This window comes from Xenopus tropicalis, chromosome 1 (assembly GCF_000004195.4).
Source record: "Xenopus tropicalis strain Nigerian chromosome 1, UCB_Xtro_10.0, whole genome shotgun sequence".
In the NCBI taxonomy this organism is placed as follows: domain Eukaryota; kingdom Metazoa; phylum Chordata; class Amphibia; order Anura; family Pipidae; genus Xenopus; species Xenopus tropicalis.
The window spans coordinates 21,759,209-21,785,370 of record NC_030677.2 but is presented as its reverse complement, the minus strand read 5'-3'; the positions used below and the strand labels follow the sequence as shown (position 1 = coordinate 21,785,370).

At 40.1% G+C, this 26,162-nt stretch overlaps 1 protein-coding gene across 1 annotated transcript in view; it reads right to left on the bottom strand.

The window, feature by feature from the left end:
• fam193a (family with sequence similarity 193 member A) overlaps positions 1-26,162 on the bottom strand; it is a 50,234-nt gene that overhangs the window by 12,584 nt on the left and 11,488 nt on the right. Inside the window, exons 2-13 of the mRNA XM_004911263.4 lie at positions 16,865-16,930; positions 14,735-14,977; positions 12,683-12,852; positions 12,097-12,264; positions 9,771-9,999; positions 9,538-9,662; positions 8,065-8,212; positions 6,173-6,250; positions 5,051-5,163; positions 4,434-4,676; positions 801-954; positions 535-714 (exon numbers count right to left, since the gene is read on the bottom strand). Coding sequence (XP_004911320.1) covers positions 535-714; positions 801-954; positions 4,434-4,676; positions 5,051-5,163; positions 6,173-6,250; positions 8,065-8,212; positions 9,538-9,662; positions 9,771-9,999; positions 12,097-12,264; positions 12,683-12,852; positions 14,735-14,977; positions 16,865-16,930 — 1,917 coding nt within the window. The remainder of the gene's footprint in view (positions 1-534; positions 715-800; positions 955-4,433; positions 4,677-5,050; positions 5,164-6,172; positions 6,251-8,064; positions 8,213-9,537; positions 9,663-9,770; positions 10,000-12,096; positions 12,265-12,682; positions 12,853-14,734; positions 14,978-16,864; positions 16,931-26,162) is intronic.

The window sequence follows — 26,162 nt, the reverse complement described above, 5'->3', positions numbered from 1 at the left end:
TGGAGTACTGTGAATAGTCCTATGCTGATGTTATGGGTGAATCTGTACAGCAAAGGTTAACCTGCAGTTTGTGCACCCCTCACTAGTCAGCCAGCATTTACGAGTACATCTCCAAAGCCCAGTGGTAAGCAAAACCCCCTGACCTGGATGAATTCTGTTCTCAAGCTTACCTTGGTAACTACTGTCTTTGTGTTGTCTTTGTTCTGTAGTTCTGACCCTTGACTTTGCTCAGAACCCATGTACGTGTCAAATAAACATTACCTTTTTAACGTCAAGTGACTTTTGGTAAATACATTTTTTTATATCACCGATAATTGGCTACTTGGTGCCTTTCACTGGCATCAGATAAAAAAAAAAACAACGTGATGCATCCGACAGGTAAAGAATGGTGATGATTGCCAAGTGTACAATTGCCCTCAAAGTATTTTCACTTTGGTGGTATGCCCCTACATACCTAATATTTTGATGACAACATAAACCAGCCAAAATGTAAGTGCAACAAATACAAGTAATGATCATAAAGCACCCTGTTACCTGTGGACTGAGGTAAGATGGTGGCGGACTTTCAATTTTTGTGCCTTCTTTTCTTGGTGACCTTTTTCCTATCTGAAGATCTTCTTTAGGAACCTCTGACTGTTCACCACAGCTCTCCCCATCAGCCTCCTCATCATCTGCCTCTGAGGAGCTGCTGCTTGTGCTGCTGACTACTGGTGACTATAAAGCAACAGGGGAATTTGTGAATATGTGGTACAGTATCAGAAGATTTTTGTAAACTGTTTGCAAAAAAAATGTTGTTTTACCTCATCTTTCAGCGCCATATTCTCCCCCCCACCATTCAGCTCACTGTGTATGCCATTCATGTTGGCTACAACGTCTGCATCATCATAATTATTTAACGGATAAATATCAGCATACTTTGCTGATAAAGGGGCACCATCTTCATCATCGCTACCACTGAAAATAAATGTAAACATTGTGTAAAACAAAAAGCGAAATTCTTGAGACAATTAGACTTTACTATGGTACATTTTATCTTCTACTCCCCACTCTACGTAGAAATTTGCAAGCAACTATTTTTGAGGACATTAAAGAGACACCTAGACAAGGGGGGGGTTGGTAAGCTAGATTCTTATGGGAGAGCTAGTGTAGATGGGGCAGTGGGACCAGTAAAGGGTTGTGGGGGAGGAGTGAGGGGGGCATATAGTTTATCAGATAAGGAGCTTCCATTGTTACAAGGGAAACAGACTAATTTTCACCTTGGCTCTAACTGTCCTTTAGCTAATGGAAGCTGTAGAGGAAGAAGTAGTAATCTCCGCTGCATGCTGGCTAATGCGCGTAGCTTGTCGGGAAAAATAGGGGAGCTGCAGGCTATTGCATGTATTGAAAATTATGACTTAATTGGTATCACTGAGACCTGGTGGGATGAAAAATGCGACTGGGCAGTGAATTTAAATGGGTATACGCTTTTTAGGAGGGACAGAGGGATTAAAAAGGGTGGAGGGGTTTGTCTTTATGTAAAGTCAGATTTAAAGCCATGTAATAAAGACATTACCAATGAAAACGTTGAATCTCTTTGGGTAGAAATTTCAGTAGGGCTGAAGGTCACAAAGAAAATGATCATTGGTGTATGCTATAAACCACCCCGTATAGATGAGGGGGATGAGGCCCAGCTACTTTTGCAAATGGAGGAGGCTTCAAAATTGGGTCAAGTTGTTATTATGGGGGACTTTAATTATCCGGACATTGACTGGAGTAATGGGGTGGCTAAGTCAGAAAAAGCTAGTAGGTTTGTAAATATGCTAAATGACAACTTTTTATTTCAGGTGGTTCAAGAACCTACTCGGAATGAGTCTATTTTGGACCTGGTAATATCTAATAATACTGAACTTATCTCTAACATTTGTGTGGGTGAGCATTTGGGGAACAGTGATCACAACATGGTCTCCTTTGAGATAATGCTACAGAGACAGCTCTATAAGGGAGTAACTAAAACGCTCAATTTTAGACGTGCAGACTTTGCCAGTTTAAGGGCATCTCTGCAATGTGTCAACTGGGAAAGGCTTTTCATGGGGTTAGACACAGAAGGAAAATGGAACATCTTTAAAACATTGCTTTGCAGGTATACACAACAGTATATTCCCCTTGTAAGCAAGGAGAGGCATCGCAAAGCAAAACCCTTATGGCTGAATAAAAGAGTTAAGGTCGAGGTTGGTAATAAAAAACGTGCTTTTAGGGCATTCAAGTTAGCTGGGACAGCGGAAACTTTCATCAGGTACAAGGAAGCAAATAAAGCATGCAAAAAAGCTATCAGGCAAGCTAAAATAGAGATGGAAAGGGATATTGCAGCTAGGAGTAAAAAGAATCCAAAATTATTTTTTAATTATGTGAATAGTAAAAAAATGAAGCAAGAAGGGGTGGGAACTTTATTATCACGGGGAGGTACGTTGGTTGATGAGAACGGGGAAAAAGCTGAAATTTTGAACTCTTATTTTTCATCTGTCTATACATCTGAGGAGCCAGATAATGAAGGCTTCCCTTTTAATAAACCCAGTGCTAGTAATTTAGCTACTGGCGCATGGGTCACTCAGGAGGAAATTCAAAAGAGACTTGAACATGTAAAGGTAAACAAAGGTCCAGGACCGGATGGGATTCATCCCAGGGTATTAAATGAGCTGAGCGCTGTGATTGCCAAGCCTCTTCACATAATTTTTCAGGATTCATTGAGGTTTGGCATGGTGCCGAGAGACTGGCGGATTGCTAATGTGGTGCCGTTATTTAAAAAGGGATCTCGTTCTCAGCCTGAAAACTATAGGCCTGTTAGTCTGACATCAGTAGTAGGAAAGCTTCTGGAAGGGGTAATAAGGGATAGGATAGTTGAATACATTGCAGTTCACAATACTATTAGTTTGTGCCAGCATGGTTTTATGCGTAACAGATCTTGCCAGACTAATTTAGTTGCCTTTTATGAGGAGGTGAGCAGGAACCTTGATGCTGGAATGGCAGTTGATGTCATCTACTTAGATTTTGCTAAAGCGTTTGATACAGTACCGCACAGAAGGTTAATGATCAAATTGAGGAATATTGGCCTAGAACATAATATTTGTAATTGGATAGAAAACTGGCTGAAGGATAGAGTACAAAGAGTGGTGGTAAATGGAACATTTTCTAATTGGGCCAGTGTGGTTAGTGGAGTACCGCAGGGGTCAGTCCTTGGTCCTTTGCTTTTTAACTTGTTTATTAATGACCTGGAGGTGGGCATAGAGAGTACTGTTTCTATTTTTGCTGATGACACTAAATTGTGCAAAACTATAAGTTCCATGCAGGATGCTGCCGCTTTGCAGAGCGATTTGACAAAATTGGAAAACTGGGCAGCAAACTGGAAAATGAGGTTCAATGTTGACAAGTGCAAAGTTATGCACTTTGGTAGGAATAATATAAACGCAAACTATCTACTGAATGGTAGTGTGTTGGGGGCATCCTTAATGGAGAAGGATCTAGGGGTTTTTGTAGATCACAAGTTGTCTAATTCCAGGCAGTGTCATTCTGTGGCTACTACAGCAAATAAAGTGCTGTCTTGTATAAAAAAGGGCATTGACTCAAGGGATGAGAACATATTTTTGCCGCTTTATAGGTCCCTGGTAAGGCCTCACCTTGAGTATGCAGTGCAGTTTTGGGCTCCAGTCCTTAAGAAGGATATTAATGAGCTGGAGAGAGTGCAGAGACTGCAACTAAACTGGTAAAGGGGATGGAAGATTTAAGCTATGAGGTTAGACTGTCGAGGTTGGGGTTGTTTTCTCTGGAAAAGAGGCGCTTGCGAGGGGACATGATTACTCTGTACAAGTACATTAGAGGGGATTATAGGCAGTTGGGGGATGTTCTTTTTTCCCATAAAAACAATCAGCGCACCAGAGGTCACCCCTATAGATTAGAGGAACAGAGCTTCCATTTGAAGCAGCGTAGGGGGTTCCTCACGGTGAGGGCAGTGAGGTTGGGGAATGCCCTTCCTAGTGATGTGGTAATGGCAGACTCTGTTAATGCCTTTAAGAGGGGCCTGGATGAGTTTTTGAACAAGCAGAATATCCAAGGCTATTGTGATACTAATATCTACAGTTAGTATTACTGGTTGTATATATATAGTTTATGTATGTGAGTGTATAGATTGGTTAGTATAGGTTGTGTGCTGGGTTTACTCGGATGGGTTGAACTTGATGGACAATGGTCTTTTTTCAACCCTATGTAACTATGTAACTATGTAACTATGTAACCTATAGCAAAGGACACTACTCTCCCCCCCCCCCCCCCAAGCTTATGGAAGGAGGCAGGCAGCAATGCCAAAAGAATGGGAACGTCAATGGGGCACTGAACTAGGCCTTACTGCAAATGTATTGGTTTTACTTTCCCTTAGTGAGAAATTGCAAATATTTATCACTCACAATGTAGGTGCAGAGCCATTGTCTGCAAGGATGAGCCTGGGGTGCTGCTGGATGGTGATGGGGGAACTGGAGCCTGACCCAGAACTGGCTGAAGACATACTCGGAGGGTGCATTTCTGACAGATAGTCAGGTGTGGACTCCACCTGTAGTGGTAACTGATTTAAGTGTATATCATCTGTGAGCGGTGTGTCCATGATGCCACAAGTAAGGATGTGTGACAGACTGCAGTCGTCGCAAGTACACCTGAAAATAAGCAGAAACAAGAAAATTAAATCCCAGATTAAAATGGCAGAGCTATAATAATTTCAAATTATACAACAGAGATGATTTCATCAAGTTTAACAAAGTACAATAAAGAGACATTGTTCCAAAATAATTTTTAAGCATTACATGCTGGCTTACAGCGGATACTTGCTGTATATGTCCATGTCCCCCCACAACAACAAGGACATATGAAAACATTAGTATACAAGTCCTTCAGCCACAGAGCCAAGGAGATATAGAGCAGCAAATTCAGAGCCTATATATGGTCACCATGACAGCAAGATTATTCCCACCTCTTGCATTTGCCTACAGGATGAGTAGTCATATGTGTTCGAGTGAAATGAGAGACTCACCTTCTCCTGTAGTTACAGTTTGGACAGTCTGACATGCACATCCGGGTTGACAGCATGTGCCTCATTTTGTCTGTGAAGTTATTCTCCCCAGTTACGGTTTTCTTGTTATTTAACTAAAAAGAGAAGGCACAGCTAAGTCCCTATAATGAAAGTATGACGACAACAACCAAGGAGGACAGAACTCCTTCAGCCTCTTCATGTGTTACTGACCTTATGCTTATTGGATTTAGGCAGTTGCAGTACGATATTATGACAATTATCCATCTATGACAATGAGCAGTTTTTGCTTTGAAATAAGCAACTAAGTTGCCCTTTATATTAACTTTTAGTCTGTTATAGAAAGTTGTATTTCTAGCAATTTTGCAATTGGTCTTCATTTATTTTATTTTTTTATAGTTTTTGTATTATTTGCATTGCTCTTCACATCTTTCAAGCTTTTACATAACAGGTCACTTTTATTATTAATATTTTTATTACTTATCTTTCTATTTGTCCTTTTTGTTGTTCATATTCCAGTCTCTTATTTAAACCACTGCCTGGTTGCTAAGGTAAACAAGACCCTACCAACCATGTAGCTGCTGAACAAAGCTAAATATTTGAAAAACCACAAGAATTAAAAATGCAAACCAATTGCAAATTGACTCAGAAGTTAATGTAAAGGTGACCAGCCCCTTCAATGTAAGCGGGAAAGTTGCTGAGCATGGGTCTATTCCATAATGCTATAAAAACAAGGTTACATAAAGAGAAAGACACAGAAAAATAAAGAGATTATGACAATGACTAGATTCAGAATAAATATAATAACTGGTTTCCTGGTGTCGCAAATAATTAAAAAACAAAAATATATAAAGTAAAAAAAACAGTCTTAATTTGTCTCAGAATAATCACTGCGGATGCTGCAGGCTCCTGACTACAGAAGTGCCACAGCCAATAATGACGACATCCTATGACTACCTGTGTCTGGTGTTTGCATTTTATTTTACTATTTGGGATCCCCATCAGAACATCTAACACAGGCCACTAAACACAGCATTATCACAGGTGCATTTGCAGGGCAGCAGTCACTGCTATACTACAGAACACTTTAGCCAACAGGCACAAAGCAAATAAAGGCAAAGTTACCTGTTCTTCTATAAATCGTCTTTGCTTAAAGAACTCCCAGTCTTCTTTTAGCATCCTTTGTTTGGTTTTTAAAGCCATCTGAAATCAAAGGTAAAGGTTTATTTTATATTTTTTTTTACATGCCATTACATTTCTAATTGAGACATGGGAAAGGTATGTAGTATAAACTCTAGTAAAAAAACAAATAGACAAGACACAGACAAAGTTGATTGGGTGGATAAAATGGCCGCAGCTGTTTATTACGATATTTCTCATAAAGCCATATATTGTTTTATACAGAGAACAATGTTGTTTGAAACTTCCTAGCCAGCCCATGGAGAACCAAATGTCCTAGGCCACCTAATCATTTAAAGGAGAAGAGTACTTAGCCCCGCCTTACCTTCCAAGCCGGGATGTAGCCTCGAAAAACAACTTGAACATACAACTCCCTCCAGCTGCGGCAATATCATTTTTTTTTTTTTTTTTTTTTAATATTAATATAGGGTGGGTGGGATCTTGATAGCATCCTGAAGACGGTGCAGCCTCGAAGCCAGCTGAAGACAACTGAATGTAAGTATAAGCGGCGGTCCCAATATATAGCCCACCAACGACCTCATGTGACCCTGAACCACCAATGACATATACACCCTGAACTCTGCCCTATGACCTCATATCCTTGCCAACAAACTTAAGCCAATCAAAGGGGGGAAAAGGGGGTCATTAGCTAAACTCTGCCTAGTTACCTCAGATGGCCCATTAATTAACCATTTAAAAGCCAACCTTCCCATGTATTATTACAAGCCCTAATCGTTCTTGATAATAACATTCCCTTAGCAAAAGAGCATGGGTCAATGCCGGCCCCATAGCCAATACTAGACATCAGCAAGATGGGTGTTGACTTCACCAGGATAACTGGCTGTGCAACCAACATTTATGAGCTGCCCAGTAATATCATGGCTTCCCAGCCCCCACTGAGGGCAGACTGACTTGTTCCTTCTTCAATATACAGTTAGCTCCTAGACAGAGCTCAATTTCAGTCTTACCCTGGGTCATTGTAGAAGGGAACAATATGGAACCCTAGTGGGCAGTGCCAGAGAAGGCAATAGGTGTAGGCTCACTGATCAGCATTTTCAACAACAAAGCTGTGTAATTACTGACCTAATGCTCATTTTCTCTTTAGTCTGAGAACACCCATCAGATATAAACTTGAACAGCTTCCACTGGAACTTAGCTGTTTTTCAGTTAAAAATTGATGAGTGGAAACACAGCAAGCGAAGCTCAAGATATTTTTGGCACAGCAGATATTTTGATGACGTACTAAAAGATGTGTTTTTGTAACCTCACAGATAGATGCATTTAAAATAAAGAGATGGAGGTATTGTTTAAAGTAAAAGGTCAAGGGCAAGTAGCGCAGCAGGCAGTAAAGACTATCTTACTTATAAGCATGTGTTCATGAACCATTACTGTTCTATTAAATCTGTTTTCTCTTTCCAAAATGTAATTCTGCATTAAAATAATTTCCTCAATTCTCACCAAAATTAGCCTTCAGCTGGCCCCCTCTTATGATCCTGTGCCTGCTATAGGGGCCGGTTCCACTGTCTGTGAGCCTCTGCTCTACAGTCATCTCCAGATAAAAGAGTGCTTGGTGTATACAGGAGGTACTTTAGATTGTAACCTATATGCAATGCAGCCAACTGAAGGCATGGCGAGGAAGCCCAAAAGTAGGTCTTCAGAGGCAAATCAGAAACATCAGTTTCTACAGAGTGATGCCATAAAACAAATAAAGCAGATGTATTCCACTGTACAAAACACATATGTATTTTGGACCTTTATAACTATGCTGCACCATGTATTTGCATTGTGCCAGGAAGCCTGGAAACAAAGAAGGCTCCTTCACTCCTGCCTCTTCTTACCTGCTCATCTACGTAGTTATCAATTCTTTTCTGACACTCCAGCCATTCTTCGGAAACTTGATTCATTTCCTGTTCCAACTGGTGATACCTTTGAAGCAAGGTACTGTACATATCTTCACTGTAAGAATCATGGGATGCTGTTCCGAGCCTATGGAAAATAACAACCAATGCGGCCCCTTACTGCAGTAGACTATACGGACATGTTTTAATGAACGAGTTGTAAAGTGATTTAGACAAATGAGCAGTTAATACAGTACAGGTATGGGACCTGTTATCCAGAATGCCAGGGATTTACTGGCTAAAGAGTCTTTCCAAAATTTGGATCTTTATATGTCATTAAACATTGAATAAACCCAATAGGATTGTTTTGCCCCAATAATTATTTCTTAGTTAAGATCAAGTACAAGGTACTGTTACTACAAAAAAAGGAAATCATTTTTAAAAAGGCATATTATTAAAATGGAGTCTATGGAGATGGACTTCCGTTAATTTGGAACTTTCTGGATAACAGGTTTCCCAACAGATCCCATACCTGTAGTAGCAGAGTTTTAGATAAAAATAGAAGACCGTAAGTGATACCTTTTATTGGATTATTTAGTATAAAATGTGAGATTTTGGGACTACTTAGGTCCCTGCTTCAGGCATGGTGATCAGACTTCTAATTATACTTTGCTAAAATAATACAGTTAAGGCTAATGTCCCACGGAGAGATTAGTCATGACAATTTTTAAAAAGCATGTTAAAGCAAAAAGTTGTTCCTTTTGTCTCTAAATAAACAATATAAATCTCCGCTACCTAAACCGGCGATACTACTTTGAATCGCATATCGCTCCGAAATTGCTATGTGACCCTTTACCGAGCGATGTTGCAAAGAAAGCATTGCTTCCAGCTGGAATAGCTGAAAGGAAAACCCATTGGCCAGGAAGTGACTGTGATTGTAAACAAATTTCCCCATTACACCGGGGAATACGATACACTGATTTGTGGGAAATAATCGCTCTGTTGTTGAAAACTCTAGTAATTGCTTGTTAGGAAATGGCAAACGACTAGTCGCTGGAATTCGCTTTTTAAAAATCATAGTGACTAATTTCCCCGTGGGCCATTAGCCTAATAGATGTGGTGTATAGAATATGAGCTGAAACATTCAAGGGATGGAAGACTTGACTAAAGGGCAAGTAAAACATGTTAGAGGCCCCTGCAGAAGGCTATAAAGGCAAATAAAGATTGGCACCATGCCTCGTCACTTCACACCCTGTCAGATGGAGCATTGCCACCAAAATCTGACCTGGTTGTGGCTTCCAGGAAACAAGCCCTTGGTATACAGTAACAGCAATGGAAGCTCTGACAGAATGTGATGCCAAAAACACTATACATGGGGTATAGGGATTTCAAGAGTCTACAAAATGGTTAATGTCCTTGAGTTCAGCCAATATTCATACAACGAAGTTGCAATAAAACGAAAATGCAGCCTACCTTAACTGTGAAACCAGTGCCGGCAAGCTGTTTTGTAGCAGCGGTTCAGAAAATACTAGATTTTCAAATAGGTGCTTATTGTGCAATTCCCACGTCACCTGGAATTTCTTTAAATGCTCATTTTCCTGCGTTTAAGAAGAGACAAATTGGTGCGGAAAGAATGTGAAATCTCTTTTCAAATTCCATCTCGGTACAGATTTGTTATAAGAAGAATAGTGGAATTTCCCCCTCACCAGAGTGACAAGAAAGGTGCCGATTGTGCATGCCGCTTGACAGAGAGCGCTGTATTCCTCAAGGAGCAGGGAGATAAACTGATGGGCCTGTGGGGGGCCCTGGATAGTGGAATTGACCTTAAAACCTATCGACAAATGCTTGAGTAAACGGACTTTCATTTCCAACACGTACTCTCGCGCTTGCTGCTCTAGCCGCTGGTACAGTTGATAGGGGTCTCTTTCACACAACCTGTGTAATAGGAAGAGAGAAAATGTTAATAACTACAACCAGATATAATCCCCCTGCAGGTTTTTCTCTTGTTGCTCCCAATGCCATTTGATTTAAAACAGTGTTTCACCATTAAGTTTACCTTTAGTATGTTATAGAATGGCCAGTTTTTAAGCAACTTTTAAACTTTTTTTTTTTAATCATTTTTGAAAGACCCACTCCTATTTCTAATTAAATTTCTCATTCAGACGACTGCATGGTTGCTAGGTAGTGATGTGGGGGTCGAATTTTTCTCGACCCACACCGGACCCTAGCCAGACCACTCCCAGCACAAACCCTACCCGACCCGACGTATCCCCTTCTATTTATAGACCTGTGCCCGACCCGCCCACTGCTGATGTCACAAAAGGGGTAGGGCAGGGGTGCCCAACCGCTGGTCCGCGGGCTTCTTTCTAGTGGGCCGCCTTTGTTACCAGTTGCGGTAAAAATGCAAAGTGAACAAAGCGCCACCTGAATAATACTCGTAAAAATTTGCCGCGCCGAACAACGCGGGGCGCATGTAGAGGAGCGTAGGAATACGTTCCCTGGTCCGTGGAAAATTTTTTCGCGCTTGACACCAGTCCTTGGAGCGAAAAAGGTTGGGGACCACTGGGGTAGGGTATGAGCGGGCTCGTGCTTATAAATTGGAGAGCTGGAGCCGGGAAGCCAGCAGTGTAAGGTTGTGGGCGGGAAGAGAGCAGAGGGAGCTCGACCAAACTTGCCCGACTTGTGGGTCCCAAGCCAGCCCGCACATCTCTATTGCTAGGATAATTTGAACGCTAGCAACCATAAAGCTGTTAAAATTCCAAACTGGAGAGTTGCTAAATGTATAGCTAAACAATTGAAAAACCACAAATACAAAATCAAAACGTCATACTAAAAAGTTAATATAAAAGGTAAACATCCCCTTTATTATGGTAAATGATAGCATGCCCAATATCGGATACAATTCCTTGGGTCTATTATTAGCATTATTATTAAGACATTTAGATTCCATAGCGCTGTACAATAAATGAATACCTACATTAAATATAAAAGAGTTAAAGGCTGCCCTTGGCCAAGAGAGCTTGCAATCTTAAAGTCCAATGTTGGCAGTGATGCTTCTTTCAGCACCCACACTTCCTCAGAGTTCATTGGCCATTATGTATCTAGCACTGATTTAACCCTTTCCATGTGGGACAGTTTGTCAGCAGGATCAAGAGTCAGCTGCTCTGAATAAACAGACTGCCAGCGCCATATATCCTACGCTATACAGCAGGTAAATGGTTAAGACACTTTCTTTCCAATATAAATGTTCTAATGTGCTCTCTTGCTTCCCACTGAGTTACTCCTCTCCTTTCTGGCTTCTATGCTGTTGCTTAGCAACATGTGCACTCCCCGTGTTAATGAAGGGGTAATGCAGCACACCTACTTATTTATACTGCATGGCAAGCACTAGGGAAGCTTGCACGGATATTGATACTGGAATTTAGGGGAATCTCGCCATACATGCACGTAGCGCCGTTCTGTTGCTCTATATGGAAAACCCCTCTGCGAAATCTAGCAGGTTAGTAGCTCCCAAAGAAAGTAGGCCAACATATACATCAGTTTGGAAAAGAAAACACTAGGGTTGTTACTGTAATATCTATGCTAGGGAAGCAATAAATCTCAGAATTTCAGCAGCTATCTGGTTGCTAGGGTCTTGTTTAACTTAGCAACTAGGCAGAATGGGATACTGTAATATGAATAAAAGAGGGACTAAATAGAAAGATAAGGATTAAAAAGTAACAATAATAAATTAGTAAGCTGAGAGAGCAATAGTTTTTTTTAGCTGCTGGGGTCAGTGACTCCCATTTGAAAGCTGGTAAAAAATAGAAGAGCAAGACAAATAATTTAAAGTTCACAGACAAGCAGAAAATGGTGGATCAAGGGAAAGGATGGAAAAGGGCAATATTTACGGATATATATATATTTTCCAGTTTGTCGACATTCTTTAATTATATAAACTGTATTCATTCTGGGGGTATAGTTTTCCTTTAAGGCAAATGTGGCAGATTCCACCCAAATATAAGAACTCATGGAAAACCTAAATCAAATTACCTGTCTACCAAGTCTTTCATTCCATCTTTATCTGGAACTAGTGATTGGTCCTGGTCATCTGCCAAAGGGGTTCCTGCTTGGCGGTATATGCAGCGGATCATGTACCGCACATCTGACCAATAATTTTGGAGCTGCTGGGATTCCCTTTCAGTCTCTGCTGAAATCTCCCTGCAATGGAGAAACAGGAAACATTTAAAGCAATGCACACTATACACTCACATATAAACCCATATAGGCATTAACAGAATCTGCCCTGCCAACATCACTAGGCCATTCCCCAACCTCCTTACGCTCACCGTGAGGAACCCCCTATGCTGCTTCTGTTCCTCTAATCTAAAGGATGGGGGTGGGGGGGAACACCCCCCATCTGCCTATAATCCCCCCTCTAATGTACTTGTACAGAGTAATCATGTCCCCTTGCAAGCACCTTTTCCCCAGAGGAAACAACCCTGCACTGCATACTCAAAAGGAGGCCTTGATTTCTGTTGCTTAGCAGGTGTATATGTACATTACTGTCAGCATGTACAAACTGCAGAACAAAACTTTTCTAAGCGGACATTTCCAAAGATGAAAAAATAACACTTACCGTCGCTCATTGCAAGCTTCACAGCTACACGCTATGTCAGGGGGAGTGGAATTATTGAGGGCTACAGTGGATGGAACAGTCTGCGCTCCGACGAGCATCCTTCCTCCTCCTAACGATTCCTGCTTAGACACACTGTTTCCAGGTGGCATGTGCAAAAGGAAATCTTGACTCTGTATAAATAATAACAATAAATCTTAATAAAAAAATTACCATTAATGATGTGATAGAATATCTGTTTATGGGGGTACTACATCATATAACAGAACTACTACAAAAACCTAATAATTGCATGGCCTTTGAACCTTCTGGCCTTAAAAATTCCATCCCTGTTAATATCTGAAGACACTATTAACTTGTCCCAGCATGGTCCCACATGTGCCCTATCTACTTCACAAGAACACTGTCTTTATTGAATGCCAGTATGTAACAACTCAATATGTCAATATGTGCCCTAGTCCGATAAGCCCCTTAAAGTCTCAGCCTACTGGTGGCATGGTGGTTTAATAGCACAGTAACATGTCAATTGCTCTCTGCATAGTAACAAGGGAATGTATATTTTCTCTGTTATTGTCCTGAGCTTATGGGTCACAGCTGGCCCCACAATTACATTAAATAATGCCATATTCTACATACTGTATGCCCTTGGCACTTTATTGTTACCTTACTATTCATGGATCTAGTTGCTTATTCAAAGGCACCACACAGAGTGATGGTTGAGAAATACAGAGAGAGACGGGACACCTCCTCCTTGCCTCATAGCTATATACACTGAAATGTTTATAGGATCTAAATACTGTTTATATTTTAAATAAAGACTGAGGCATGAGGTTTTGCAAATGCATCCATTCAATCCCCTTTTGCAGTACAACCCCTCCCTAGCTTATTAACGGTGATACAGACCTCACACTAGTAGAACGCTGCCCTTATCCTGGCAACTCCACTGCAGCATTACCCTGCATTCACCACCCAGCACTGTAATAGCTATTCAGTAGCGTGACTGATGAAATCCACAGAGACGGCATCTATCCTTTTAACCTCCACACGACCAGCCACACACCCCGCGCCACACTCATTTTTCATTCAGCACTGCATCAGAAATGGAAAGAACGTTTGCTTTTCCTTTAAATGAAGAGAACACACTGCAGCTGTGCATGTCTCTGTTACCCAGGAAGCATGACGCTGCATGTCTGTATATACAATCTGTTTTTTTACTCTAACACCTCCTCATTATACAGGAACATGCGGCAAAACCTGCTGCTAGAGTCCTTCTCTCCAGCCCTAGCTGTTCTGCTGAGCAATGCAAGGGGGAGATTACACGGCCAAATGCAGGCTGGCAGCTGCAAGAAGCAGCAGATTTCAACTATAACTATAATTATTATCTTTACATGTATGGAAATGATCAAGTACTTGGCTCACCATTCATTGCAAAGGGGAAAAAGGGTGTGGTGGGTTGCTGCAGATGGTCTGCTTTATCTGCATCTCTGCCTGCACAAACATCTGTGTGTATGTATACACATTAATATTTCATACATGTTATGCAGTTCGGAGGGAGCAGGTGAAGGACCCAGCACGTTAGAATATAAATTATTATTTTCTATTTGCTGAAGCCCTGTGCATGCTTTGATCTTGTGCTCTTGAAAGCCGTGTACCCCTGTGTCACAATATAAATACGTGCTAAGTAGGATCTATGTAATGTTTGAAAAGAGCTTAACAGATGTGCCTACTCTTAGCGCTGGACAATGAGGCCCAGGAGTCAAGCTGATTTTCTATGAAGTAGAATCAGTTATATTCTGTGTATCACTGCTTGGCACAAACAGTGTTGCTTCTATTTATATCCCAGTCTGCATTATACAGCTTTAAGCCCAGGAAAAGATCTAGAAATTAGATTCACATTTGAATGCTACCCTGTGATCTGTGCCTTTAGGTTATGCTGTGATTTTTTGCCAAAAACCGTGGTTTCCTTGCTAGACTACATTTTTCCCTTGCAGCTACAGGGTTATATAAGAAAATGAAAAGTCCACACATGCGCTTTATTTTGCCCTTTTCCCTTACCGCTAACGACTGGTCTTGTGGCGTATGAATTTCTTCGTTCTCAACTGTCCGTCGGCAGTCTGAGCATACCCACAGGGGAAGGTGCAGCTTGGAACTGGATTTGGGGGACGTGGAAAGTGCTAGTTTGCTGGAGTTTTTTGTGCCACACTCCGACAGTGTGTCCTTGCGTTCACTTCTACAAAGAAGGCAGTGGTCCCCCGTCGTGTACGGAGCCCTCTGGCCCAGACCAAACGTAAAAGGAGCCTGAATAAATGATCAAGAACAATAAAACATAAACCCTGCACGTTAATAAATGCATTTCCCCCCTCTTATTTAGCACCATGAACTACAGGCACTAAATGTAACATACCATTCGCTGCCACATTTTCCTTAGGCTATGGACTAGCCCAAATAATAAGGGTTGAGGCAGGTTATTAGGCTAAATATTATTTATACATATCCCCCATCCACTTGAAAAGACCAATTATTCCCTGTGAGTCTGACCCTGGCACACCCTCTGCTACTGTATATTCCATATTGCATTCTGACTGACAAAGAAACACTTAATGTGTGCCACTATGGGTGTGCAATACGTCTGGCTGTTTATTCAGGCCAAGAGGGTGCTACTGTACAAAGTGGACTCTATTTCTCTACACAAAAGCAATAACAAATAACAAATAAAGGTTATAAAGACATTGCCCTATTGCCATCTACAATTTCCAAATGTGTTTTAATTCAAGTAATATGACAGTTCCCAATAAAAAATGCAGCTGAGGAATGTTCATTGTACAGGTATGGGATCGGCTATATGGAAACCAGTTATTCATAAAGTCCAAATTAAGGGAAGGCCTTCTCCCATACCATGAAGGAAATAATATGGACAATTGGTTTCCATATGCATTTTACACAAACCAATCTACCCAAATAATTTAAATTATTTATCTGTAATAATAAAACAGTACCTGTACTTGATCCCAACTAAGATATAATTACCCCTTATTGGGGCAGAACAGCCCTATTGGGTTTATTTCATGGTTAAATGATTCCCTTTTCTCTGTAATAATAAAACAGTACCTGTACTTGATCCCAACTAAGATATAATTACCCCTTATTGGGGGCAGAACAGCCCTATTGGGTTTATTTCATGGTTAAATGATTCCCTTTTCTCTGTAATAATAAAACAGTACCTGTACTTGATCCCAACTAAGATATAATTACCCCTTATTGGGGGCAGAACAGTCCTATTGGGTTTATTTAATGGTTAAATGATTCCCTTTTCTCTGTAATAATAAAACAGTACCTGTACTTGATCCCAACTAAGATATAATTAACCCTTATTGGGGCAGAACAGCCCTATTGGGTTTATTTCATGGTTAAATGATTCCCTTTTCTCTGTAATAATAAAACAGTACCTGTACTTGATCCCAACTAAGATATAATTACCCCTTATTGGGGGCAGAACAGCCCTATTGGGTTTATTTAATGGTTAAATGATTCCCTTTTCTCTGTAATAATAAAACAGTACCTGTACTTGATCCCAACTAAGATATAATTACCCCTTATTGGGGGCAGAACAGCCCTATTGGGTTTATTTAATGGTTAAATGATTCCCTTTTCTCTGTAATAATAAAACAGTACCTGTACTTGATCCCAACTAAGATATAATTACCCCTTTTGGGGGCAGAACAGCCCTATTGGGTTTATTTAATGGTTAAATGATTTCCTTTTCTCTGTAATAATAAAACAGTACCTTGTACTTGATCCCAACTAAGATATAATTACCCCTTATTGGGATCTAATGTTTAGATAATTATTTATTTATTTATTTTAAACTTAAGGTATGGAGATGCAAATCTGGTTATCGGATTCCATATTATCTGGAAAACCCCAGGTCCCAAGACTTCTAGATAATAGGTCCCATACCTGTATATGAAAAGCTAAACCCCATTCTATAATATAAATTGGAAATAAGCATATATGTAAACTTCCATAAACTGGGATGTGATGACATTTTTCTGTGAAAACACTTAAATACAATAACATAACTATCACTTGCGGGCCCAAGCTGCCCCCAGCCTCACCCACCAAAGGCAATTTTTGCACCGGATTTGCAAGCATGCAAAAGTGAGGAAATGAGAATAAAGTTATTACCTGGGGCACTTGGGAGAACTCTGTACCTAGGGGACCATCTGTGAAGGGGGTACCGTTCAATGCAATCTAGGGAAAATAAGAATGAGAATTAAATACCAGGTTATATTTATATAAAGCCCAATAATATTACTGTTAACATTTCTGGAAATTTGATATTGTTTCTGTGCCCATGTCTGGAATTCTAAAGGTTACTTATAGGAATTAATATAACATTCGAATTGCAGAATCTCCAAAACAATTCTAATTTTGAAGAATATTTCCTTTCTGTCTATAATAGAAAAAAAACAGTATTTTGCACTTGATGGTAATTAAGCTGCTTAAATCCACATCGGTGTCAATATCTTTAATTTTCATATTTACATTTTAATTTAATATATAAATATTTTTAGCAGACTTATCATTTGGAAAATCCCTTACCCAAGCATTCTAGATAATACATTCTGTACCTGCCTTTGTTCATTTATATACTATACATATATGTTATATAAATGCCCTTCAGAAGCTATACAGTCCCAAAACTATCCCCTTTCTGGGCACAAACACACCCAAATGAAATAAGTCACACGACAGTCGTTAAATGAAACAGACAGTTAATTTGCTAATATGCTGGATCAGAGATTCTGAACCTACTCCCTGGGAAACTGAAAAATAGGTCCCCCCATGAACTATATAAAATAACATTGTCCTACAATAGAATTGAAAACACTCCATATAACTGGTGTCAAGTTGAAAACAGACTTTGCCACTTTTGGTCCCCTAAGAAAAACAACTGAATACTGTTTGGCAATATTATTGATATGGTTTGGATACTGTTTGGCATAATTGTTTTTCTTTAAATAACGCTTGGGATTTTATTTTACTTCAGTCCCAAAATATGTACCATTTTTAAAAATCTGGGTGATGACCCTTTCAGCACCCTTTATTTTCATATCAGCATCATCAGCTGGTTTACAAAACTGTTCCAATAGTCAGAGCCAGGCGTGCAGGAAATATAAACATTCAAAGTTACTGATTTTAATAGCAAATGCACCTAAAACAAAAACTGAATAAATGCATATTGGATAGTTGCTTAAAATTATATTTTCTTTTATTATACAAACTTGTGTTTGGGTTTACATTCCCATTTTATCAGTTTTTTTGCTCAAAGAATCCTATAGTGCACAATTCAGATTCAGTGGAACACAGCACAATATCATGCAGAAAAAAAACCAAGCAAGCAGAATGTAAGCCAGTTAAACTGTAGGACAATCTATTCCTTCCACCCAGGGAACCTAACACACTGACAATTGTCATTGCACTGATTTTTTTTATAATAAGGGCAATCACCACGTGTGGCTAACTGTACAACAGACATATTAGCCACTTGTTTCTAAAGGCCTCTAGATAATCTATGCCAAACCTGAAGGGGCAAGTTACTTACTTAGTGTACCAATTCCTGGTACTTGCCTCTATAACCAAACTAGCAATAAATAAATAAATTATATATATATATATATATATATATATATATATATATATAGAGTACAGAGGGGAGAGCACACCAAAATGTTCTTTTCAATACCTGGGTGCCAGAGCAGGATAGCGACATAGAAATAAGCAGTGTCGGCACTCACAGGATTTCGATTTCGATGAAATCCTGTGAGTGCCGACACTGCTTATTTCTATATATATATATATATATATATATATATATATATATATATATATATATATATATATATATATATATAAAAATCAGGAAGAAACGCCGCACTCACAGGACATAGAAGAATATTAAATCTTTTATTTTAAACGTGCATCTAACGTTTCGGCTGTGAACACATGCAGAATCCCCCTGATAAACCCAAACTGGCACCATAAGATGCATATTATGTCACTATCAAAGTAGCCAGTTAACACATTCAATCGTGTATAAATAAAGAATGCATGTGCAAACTAAAAAATAAAAAAGCCAACAACAATAATTTCACTAATAAATCAGTCAAAATACCGAAACTATAAAAAAAAACAAAACACTATATATATATATATATATATATACACACACACACAGGCACCCCTGACAAAGAACAGGTGCAACTGGAAATAGCTTCCCACACCTACACACCTAGAATAAATACAGGCATAGATAAAATAACAAGCAAAGTATCTTCAAAAGACACATTGTTCAAACCCCACAAGTTCATGGACTTTAACCATTGCAAAGCCCTCTAGTGTTGATTTAAAGGTAGAATAAAAAAACCCAACATGTGAAAGTGTAAGTGACTCCCGACCCTGGTTAAACCAGTACCTGTAACAGGAAGGCCCCCCATGTGGCACATGGTTAATAATGTGGTTCTTTTTTAAATAAACTATGTATATATTACATGGGTGTGTCTTGTGTAGGGAGTAATGATGCCCTAAAGCTGCCAATACAGAGGCCACTAAAAGCTATCCCTCCTGAGTCAGCTTATTGGATTGTGTATTGGGGCCTCCCCACAGCCCCCCTAACCTATATGTGGCAGCTTCCAAAATTCTGTCAGACAAGGACCACACTAACATTCAAATGCAGTCCTCTTCCGGCAGTGGGTTGTAGTTCAATCACTGCAGAATGTTTTTTTATGGAAAATAGCTTGGGCATCCTTGCCATACTTCCCAAAGTCTTATTCTGCACATATATAAAGTTACCAAACACATATTTTCAGCATTCTCTCTGTATAACCTATTCAGCAGTGAGCAAAAGGTTTATAAAAAGTATTTATAAAGGAAAAGTATTTCCCATATAAATACTGGAGTTGAAAAATGGACACATGCCACGAATGTATAATTTTCACTATAGATGATATAGTTTAAAGTCTGGATTTGTAGCTATGGACAGTTTGTATGCTATTGAAAAGATTTATCTATTTCAGCTTCCGATATTGGTCCTTCAGACCCATTCGCCAACTTATCAGCCCGTGTATGGGTACCATCGATGGCCTCCCTGACAGACATCTGGCCTAAAATTGGCCAGATCTAGATCGGGCAGGTTTGATTTTTCTGTCGAATTGGGGACCACTTCGGCTTATAGATGCGGTCCCCGATCTGATGGCGCCTATGCCTGCGTTTTAAATCAAATTAGCCCGATATTACCCACACCTAGGTGGGCAGGAGAAAATCCAACAGTCATCAAGAAAAATAGCACCAATGTAAGGAATAAAAAAAACACACTCAATTGGCTTATGAACTTTTTCTATAGCTTCAGATTGCTAAACTGGTTTTTGCTAGGGTCTGAGTTGCAAAGGTATTACTTGTGCCTCCTAGTAAGAATAATATATACAGCTCATTGCTTCCGAAACTGGGAGGTTCCTGGAAACAGTAACACGAGGGAAAAGGATGTGATCCAACGGTCACTACTCAAAACAAACAAAGAACTGCACAGTGCTATTCATTACATAAGCCACTCATTGCTCTCGCTCAGTGTCATTAATGAATGAGAGTAGGAGCTGCCATACCAACATACAATAGAACAGAATAGTAGCAAAACTACTGCTTGCCTTCAATAATCTCTCCAACATGGGAGTGCTATTGGGTGATGATTATATCCCTTTAAAATGGGGTCAGAACAGGAATCAACTGTGCTGCATTAGATACAGAGGCATACAGTTTATTTTATTGGGGGGGGGGGGGGGGGATCATATGAAGTGCATAAAATATGCCCAATGCTTAGGATGAGACTTTCCAAGCAAAGCAGTAACATCTTCAGAAATATGTGGCCACTGACACCATTTTCTATTATGGACGATAGAAAGAATTTAAGCCTTAACCAACATTATTATGCTTTTTCTGGCCACCCATTATCCACGACAAATCCGCATTTTTAATTAATTTAAAGTTACCTGTGTACGGGTGAATACACACTGAGTTACTAGTAGCATCTACTTTTTCATGGCTACCTTAACGCTAAAATATCCCCTGCCATAGACAATACGGAGAATTGCCTCTGCTAAAACACACATGGGGACAATTATCAGTAACAGCGTTGTCTATTTTTGTAGTTGCTACTAGCAGCTCTGTGTGTTTTCAACCTTAATGTAATTGCACTGCTGGTTGTGACTACATGCACCGCTGTATGTATCTTGTATACACAGCACTATACATTTTCACAGTCACAAAAATAAAGTGCCATGTGCATAGAGAGGAAGGATGTCCCTGCCTCTGAGACCTCAGTGTAAGTGGGACTGAAGCAATGTTGCAGTAGTCAGCTCTCTTCCAGCCAAGTCTCCACTTCCCATGCTTCTGTGATCCTCCTCCTAATAAGCTGGCCATACATATATTGGCCAAAACAAACAAAACAAAGGTTGCCATACTGTATCATTCTGTTTGCCCCCAGGCTGATCAATTGGAAACCATACAGGATCAACCAGTGCATGGATGTCTTTAGGGCGAAGGCAGACAGAGAGATAAGTTGCGGCGACTAATTACCAAGTCATGTACACATGTATGGCCACAAGTAATGTATCGGCCAATGTATGGCCATCTTTAGAATTACATTTGTTTTCAGTATTCAAAAATATGTCAGTCAAACATGTTTGGGACAGCACATCTTTTTGTACAATAAACATTAGTAAATGTTTCTTGGATTTGCAACAGAATAATTGCTTTAGGATTGACTAAAAGATTGGTTTTCTATTTGCCACACCCACTGCAGGAATCTAAAGGTAAAGACCAAACTAATACAAGCATGGATATGGTAAATGGGAAGGTACCAACCCATTTGGGGGTTTTAGCCATGGAAGCAAGTAAACTCAGTCCCTCTGTTAAATGTATAATGAAGCAGTAGAATTCTTGGTGGTCTCTTGGTATTAAATACCAATATGGTATAATGTAATAACGCCATGGGTACTGTACAGCTATCTTACTAGATGGATACACTTCATTGTAAATATTAAAACTATATATACAAGTGACACCCCAACCACAAAAAGTTACTGTTTTCAATTATTCACCTACATACACAGTAAAAGTGGCGAGTATATCATGTATGCGTTTTGCCTCGGCCTTCTCCAGAAAAGTTGCAGCAACAAAACAGCCACTGTTGCAGTGATTCTGTATAATTATAATGGGAACTGACCTGTAAGTACTGTGTGCATGAAACCAGATGGACACCGTTATGGCCAAATCAAAAATGTGTTGCTTTTGTGAACATTGCCACTAAATATAATTTTATAATTAATACAAGTTCCCGCCATGACTTTTTCATGTAAAATTTTTTTTTTTCATTTGCCCGAATATTGAATCCTCTACAGAAGATTTGGCCAACTACCAATTCAAATCTATATCCTGATAATAATGAGAAAAACCTGCAAATTATGAACCAAAAAGTTTGTCTTATACCTTTAAGGGCAATGGCACACATAGTGCTTTGTTACAAAAAAAATACCTTTAAACTACAAAATGAGGATTAAATCCTGTGCTTAGAGTGGAGCTGTCACCCAAGCATAATAAAAGTATTTTCAAATTAAATATGAAACCCAAACTTTTTTATTCACACTTCCATACCCATTATGCAAGCATGTAAAAATCCCAGCTGCCAATCATATACAGTGGAGGAAATAATTATTTGACCCCTCACTGATTTTGTAAGTTTGTCCAATGACAAAGAAATGAAAAGTCTCAGAACAGTATCATTTCAAGGGTAGGTTTATTTTAACAGTGGCAGATAGCACATCAAAAGGAAAATCGAAAAAATAACTTTAAATAAAAGATAGCAACTGATTTGCATTTCATTGAGTGAAATAAGTTTTTGAACCCCTACCAACCATTAAGAGTTCTGGCTCCCACAGAGTGGTTAGACACTTCTACTCAATTAGTCAACCTCATTAAGGACACCTGTCTTAACTAGTCACCTGTATAAAAGACACCTGTCCACAGAATCAATCAATCAAGCAGACTCCAAACTCTCCAACATGGGAAAGACCAAAGAGCTGTCCAAGGATGTCAGAGACAAAATTGTAGACCTGCACAAGGCTGGAATGGGCTACAAAACCATTAGCAAGAAGCTGGGAGAGAAGGTGACAACTGTTGGTGCGATTGTTCGAAAATGGAAGGAGCACAAAATGACCATCAATCGACCTCGCTCTGGGGCTCCACGCAAGATCTCACCTCGTGGGGTGTCAATGATTCTGAGAAAGGTGAAAAAGCATCCTAGAACTACACGGGAGGAGTTAGTTAATGACCTCAAATTAGCAGGGACCACAGTCACCAAGAAAACCATTGGAAACACATTACACCGCAATGGATTAAAATCCTGCAGGGCTCGCAAGGTCCCCCTGCTCAAGAAGGCACATGTGCAGGCCCGTCTGAAGTTTGCCAATGAACTCCTGAATGATTCTGTGAGTGACTGGGAGAAGGTGCTGTGGTCTGATGAGACCAAAATAGAGCTCTTTGGCATTAACTCAACTCGCTGTGTTTGGAGGAAGAAAAATGCTGCTTATCACCCCCAAAACACCGTCCCCACCGTCAAGCATGGGGGTGGAAACATTTTGCTTTGGGGGTGTTTTTCTGCTAAGGGCACAGGACAACTTATTCGCATTAACGGGAAAATGGACGGAGCCATGTATCGTGAAATCCTGAACGACAACCTCCTTCCCTCTGCCAGGAAACTGAAAATGGGTTGTGCATGGGTGTTCCAGCACGACAATGACCCAAAACATACAGCAAAGGCAACAAAGGAGTGGCTCAGGAAGAAGCACATTAAGGTCATGGAGTGGCCTAGTCAGTCTCCGGACCTTAATCCAATAGAAAACCTATGGAGGGAGCTCAAGCTCAGAGTTGCACAGAGACAGCCTCGAAACCATAGGGATTTAGAGATGATCTGCAAAGAGGAGTGGACCAACATTCCTCCTAAAATGTGCGCAAACTTGGTCATCAATTACAAGAAACGTTTGACCTCTGTGCTTGCAAACAAGGGTTTTTCCACTAAGTATTAAGTCTTTTTTTGTTAGAGGGTTCAAAAACTTATTTCACTCAATGAAATGCAAATCAGTTGCTATCTTTTATTTAAAGTTATTTTTTCGATTTTCCTTTTGATGTGCTATCTGCCACTGTTAAAATAAACCTACCCTTGAAATGATACTGTTCTGAGACTTTTCATTTCTTTGTCATTGGACAAACTTACAAAATCAGTGAGGGGTCAAATAATTATTTCCTCCACTGTATTGCCTGCCCCGCCTCTATTCCTTTGGCATAGAGGGTGGGGCATAGTTAATTTCACTTTCAATTCTTCTTCTTAGATGTTGTTGCACTCCTCACATTCCCCCCTCCTTCCTCACCATCACATTTCAGTATCAGGTCCCCCATACAGGCACAGAAACAAGATTTTGGCAGGATGCACAGCTTGCCCTAATAACAGTGTCCACAAAATGGCGTCTGCCTGCTGGCTGCAATTGTGAATTCCATATGGTGATCTTTATACTTCTGGCCACTTTATCACCCGCTAGAGGGACCCTCCACTGCAGATTTAGGTCAGCTAAGCACTTATAATTCGGAAAAAATTAAATCCTTAAAAAGTGCTAGAATTTGGCCGAATCCTACACAGAATCCTGGATTAGGTGCCTCCCTGCTGTGCAGTAACTGGAAAATGTAAGACCAAAATGATGTTACTGCTGAGGTCTCTAGAAACCCTGCCCATGGGCTTCATGCCGCTGCAGGGTTCTAGAATGATAGGTTTGACAGCAATTTATTTTGTTTCCCCTAGCGCCGACTTATAGAAAAGTAAGGAGCCTACTGTTGCTTGTATGTCCAATTCAGAGGTTTCATTACTTTCTGCCTGGCAATATAAGGCACAGATATACTGACTAATAAGTAAACTTTAGGTTAATATCACAAGGTGTTTCCCCTGCCAACAAAATGCCATTACTGGCGGCTATTGCCCGTGCCTTCAATGGCATCAGTCTGTTGCTGAACACTGCGCCTTCCCATGCCGTGGCTCTGGGATGTAACATGGAAGGCTTGTATGTGGCACTCTTCCCAGCATGCCCTGCAGCAAGCAGACATCCCCGTGTCCCTGCATGGCTCTATGATGTGGTTTCAAGAATCTGCATGACGAGGATAATCTTGTTTATATTTTAATTACATATATTCCTGGGAACATAGAATGAAGTTCATACGACTGCACAAGACTTATCAGAAATGTGTGTAGCCTGAAAATGAGCTCCTTTAGACAATGTTATGTAGCACAGCTGTAGAACCGACACCTAAAGAAACAGGCTTCATATACAGGAGTAGCAAGTTCCACACTGAGGAACTCAAGGCTCTCTAGCTGCCTGTGAAGGCCAGGCATTAGGCTATTTACACAAGGCAAATTTGCCCCACTCCCTTAGCCTACATCCGGTGAAACGCTCTACTGCCCATACCACAGCTACACAAAAAGCCAACGGGTGCGCCCCCGGAGTGTCACCTTAAGAAACCTCATATGACAAGTGTCACAGACAGCTGTCCGCACTATAGCTTTCAGTCCATACAGATCTGTCAACTTTGCCTAGTAGAAGATGAAAGTCACTAGTCAGTCACTTGGATTGACCCCTAAGGACTACACAATATGTACCTGTGTGAATTTCACTTATGCAAATGTCCCTGGAAAGCCAAATAACTTAAAATATCATTATGGCCGATGGTTAGTGGAATATGCTGCAGCAAATGCTTCTCTCATTTCTAGGATATGAGCCATACAAAAGCTGTTCCAGATTAAGTTTATTATATAGAGAACATCATGAGTACCAATTGCAAACAGTTTCAGTCAACATCCAATGTCTCCTACCAGTAGAAAAGTGCCAGGATGTGTCTTGTACTACAGATAAAATAGTGATGTTAGAAATGTAATAAGTCCTAAAGCATCTCACAGAAGTGACAGGCACTGTACCAACTGGAAGAGACTCAATTTTCAATTTTGTGGCTACTGCCAAGTCTATGGCCTTCCTCTGCTTTATCACCAATGTAGGTTTCTAAAACTGCTGACTTGACTGTGGGGTCAGCCAAATGTATATATTCATCCTATAAGACCAAAAGCGAAAGCAAAGTATATTACCCTTATCTGCAAGGGCACGAGTCCATAGGCCAACCAATACACTGTGTGGGGCCACACATACTGGGCTAACGTGGTTGAATCACTACACTTGTCTTGAATTCCCCATATAAACATATTGCACAATATCCAAGCAGCTGTTCTGCAGAAACTGCCCATATGAAGATAGGAACACCAAAATATACACATACATATATGTTTCCTCATACCCCCCAATGTAACAGCTGTCTCCCCCCTTCTCACTCCAACCTCCTC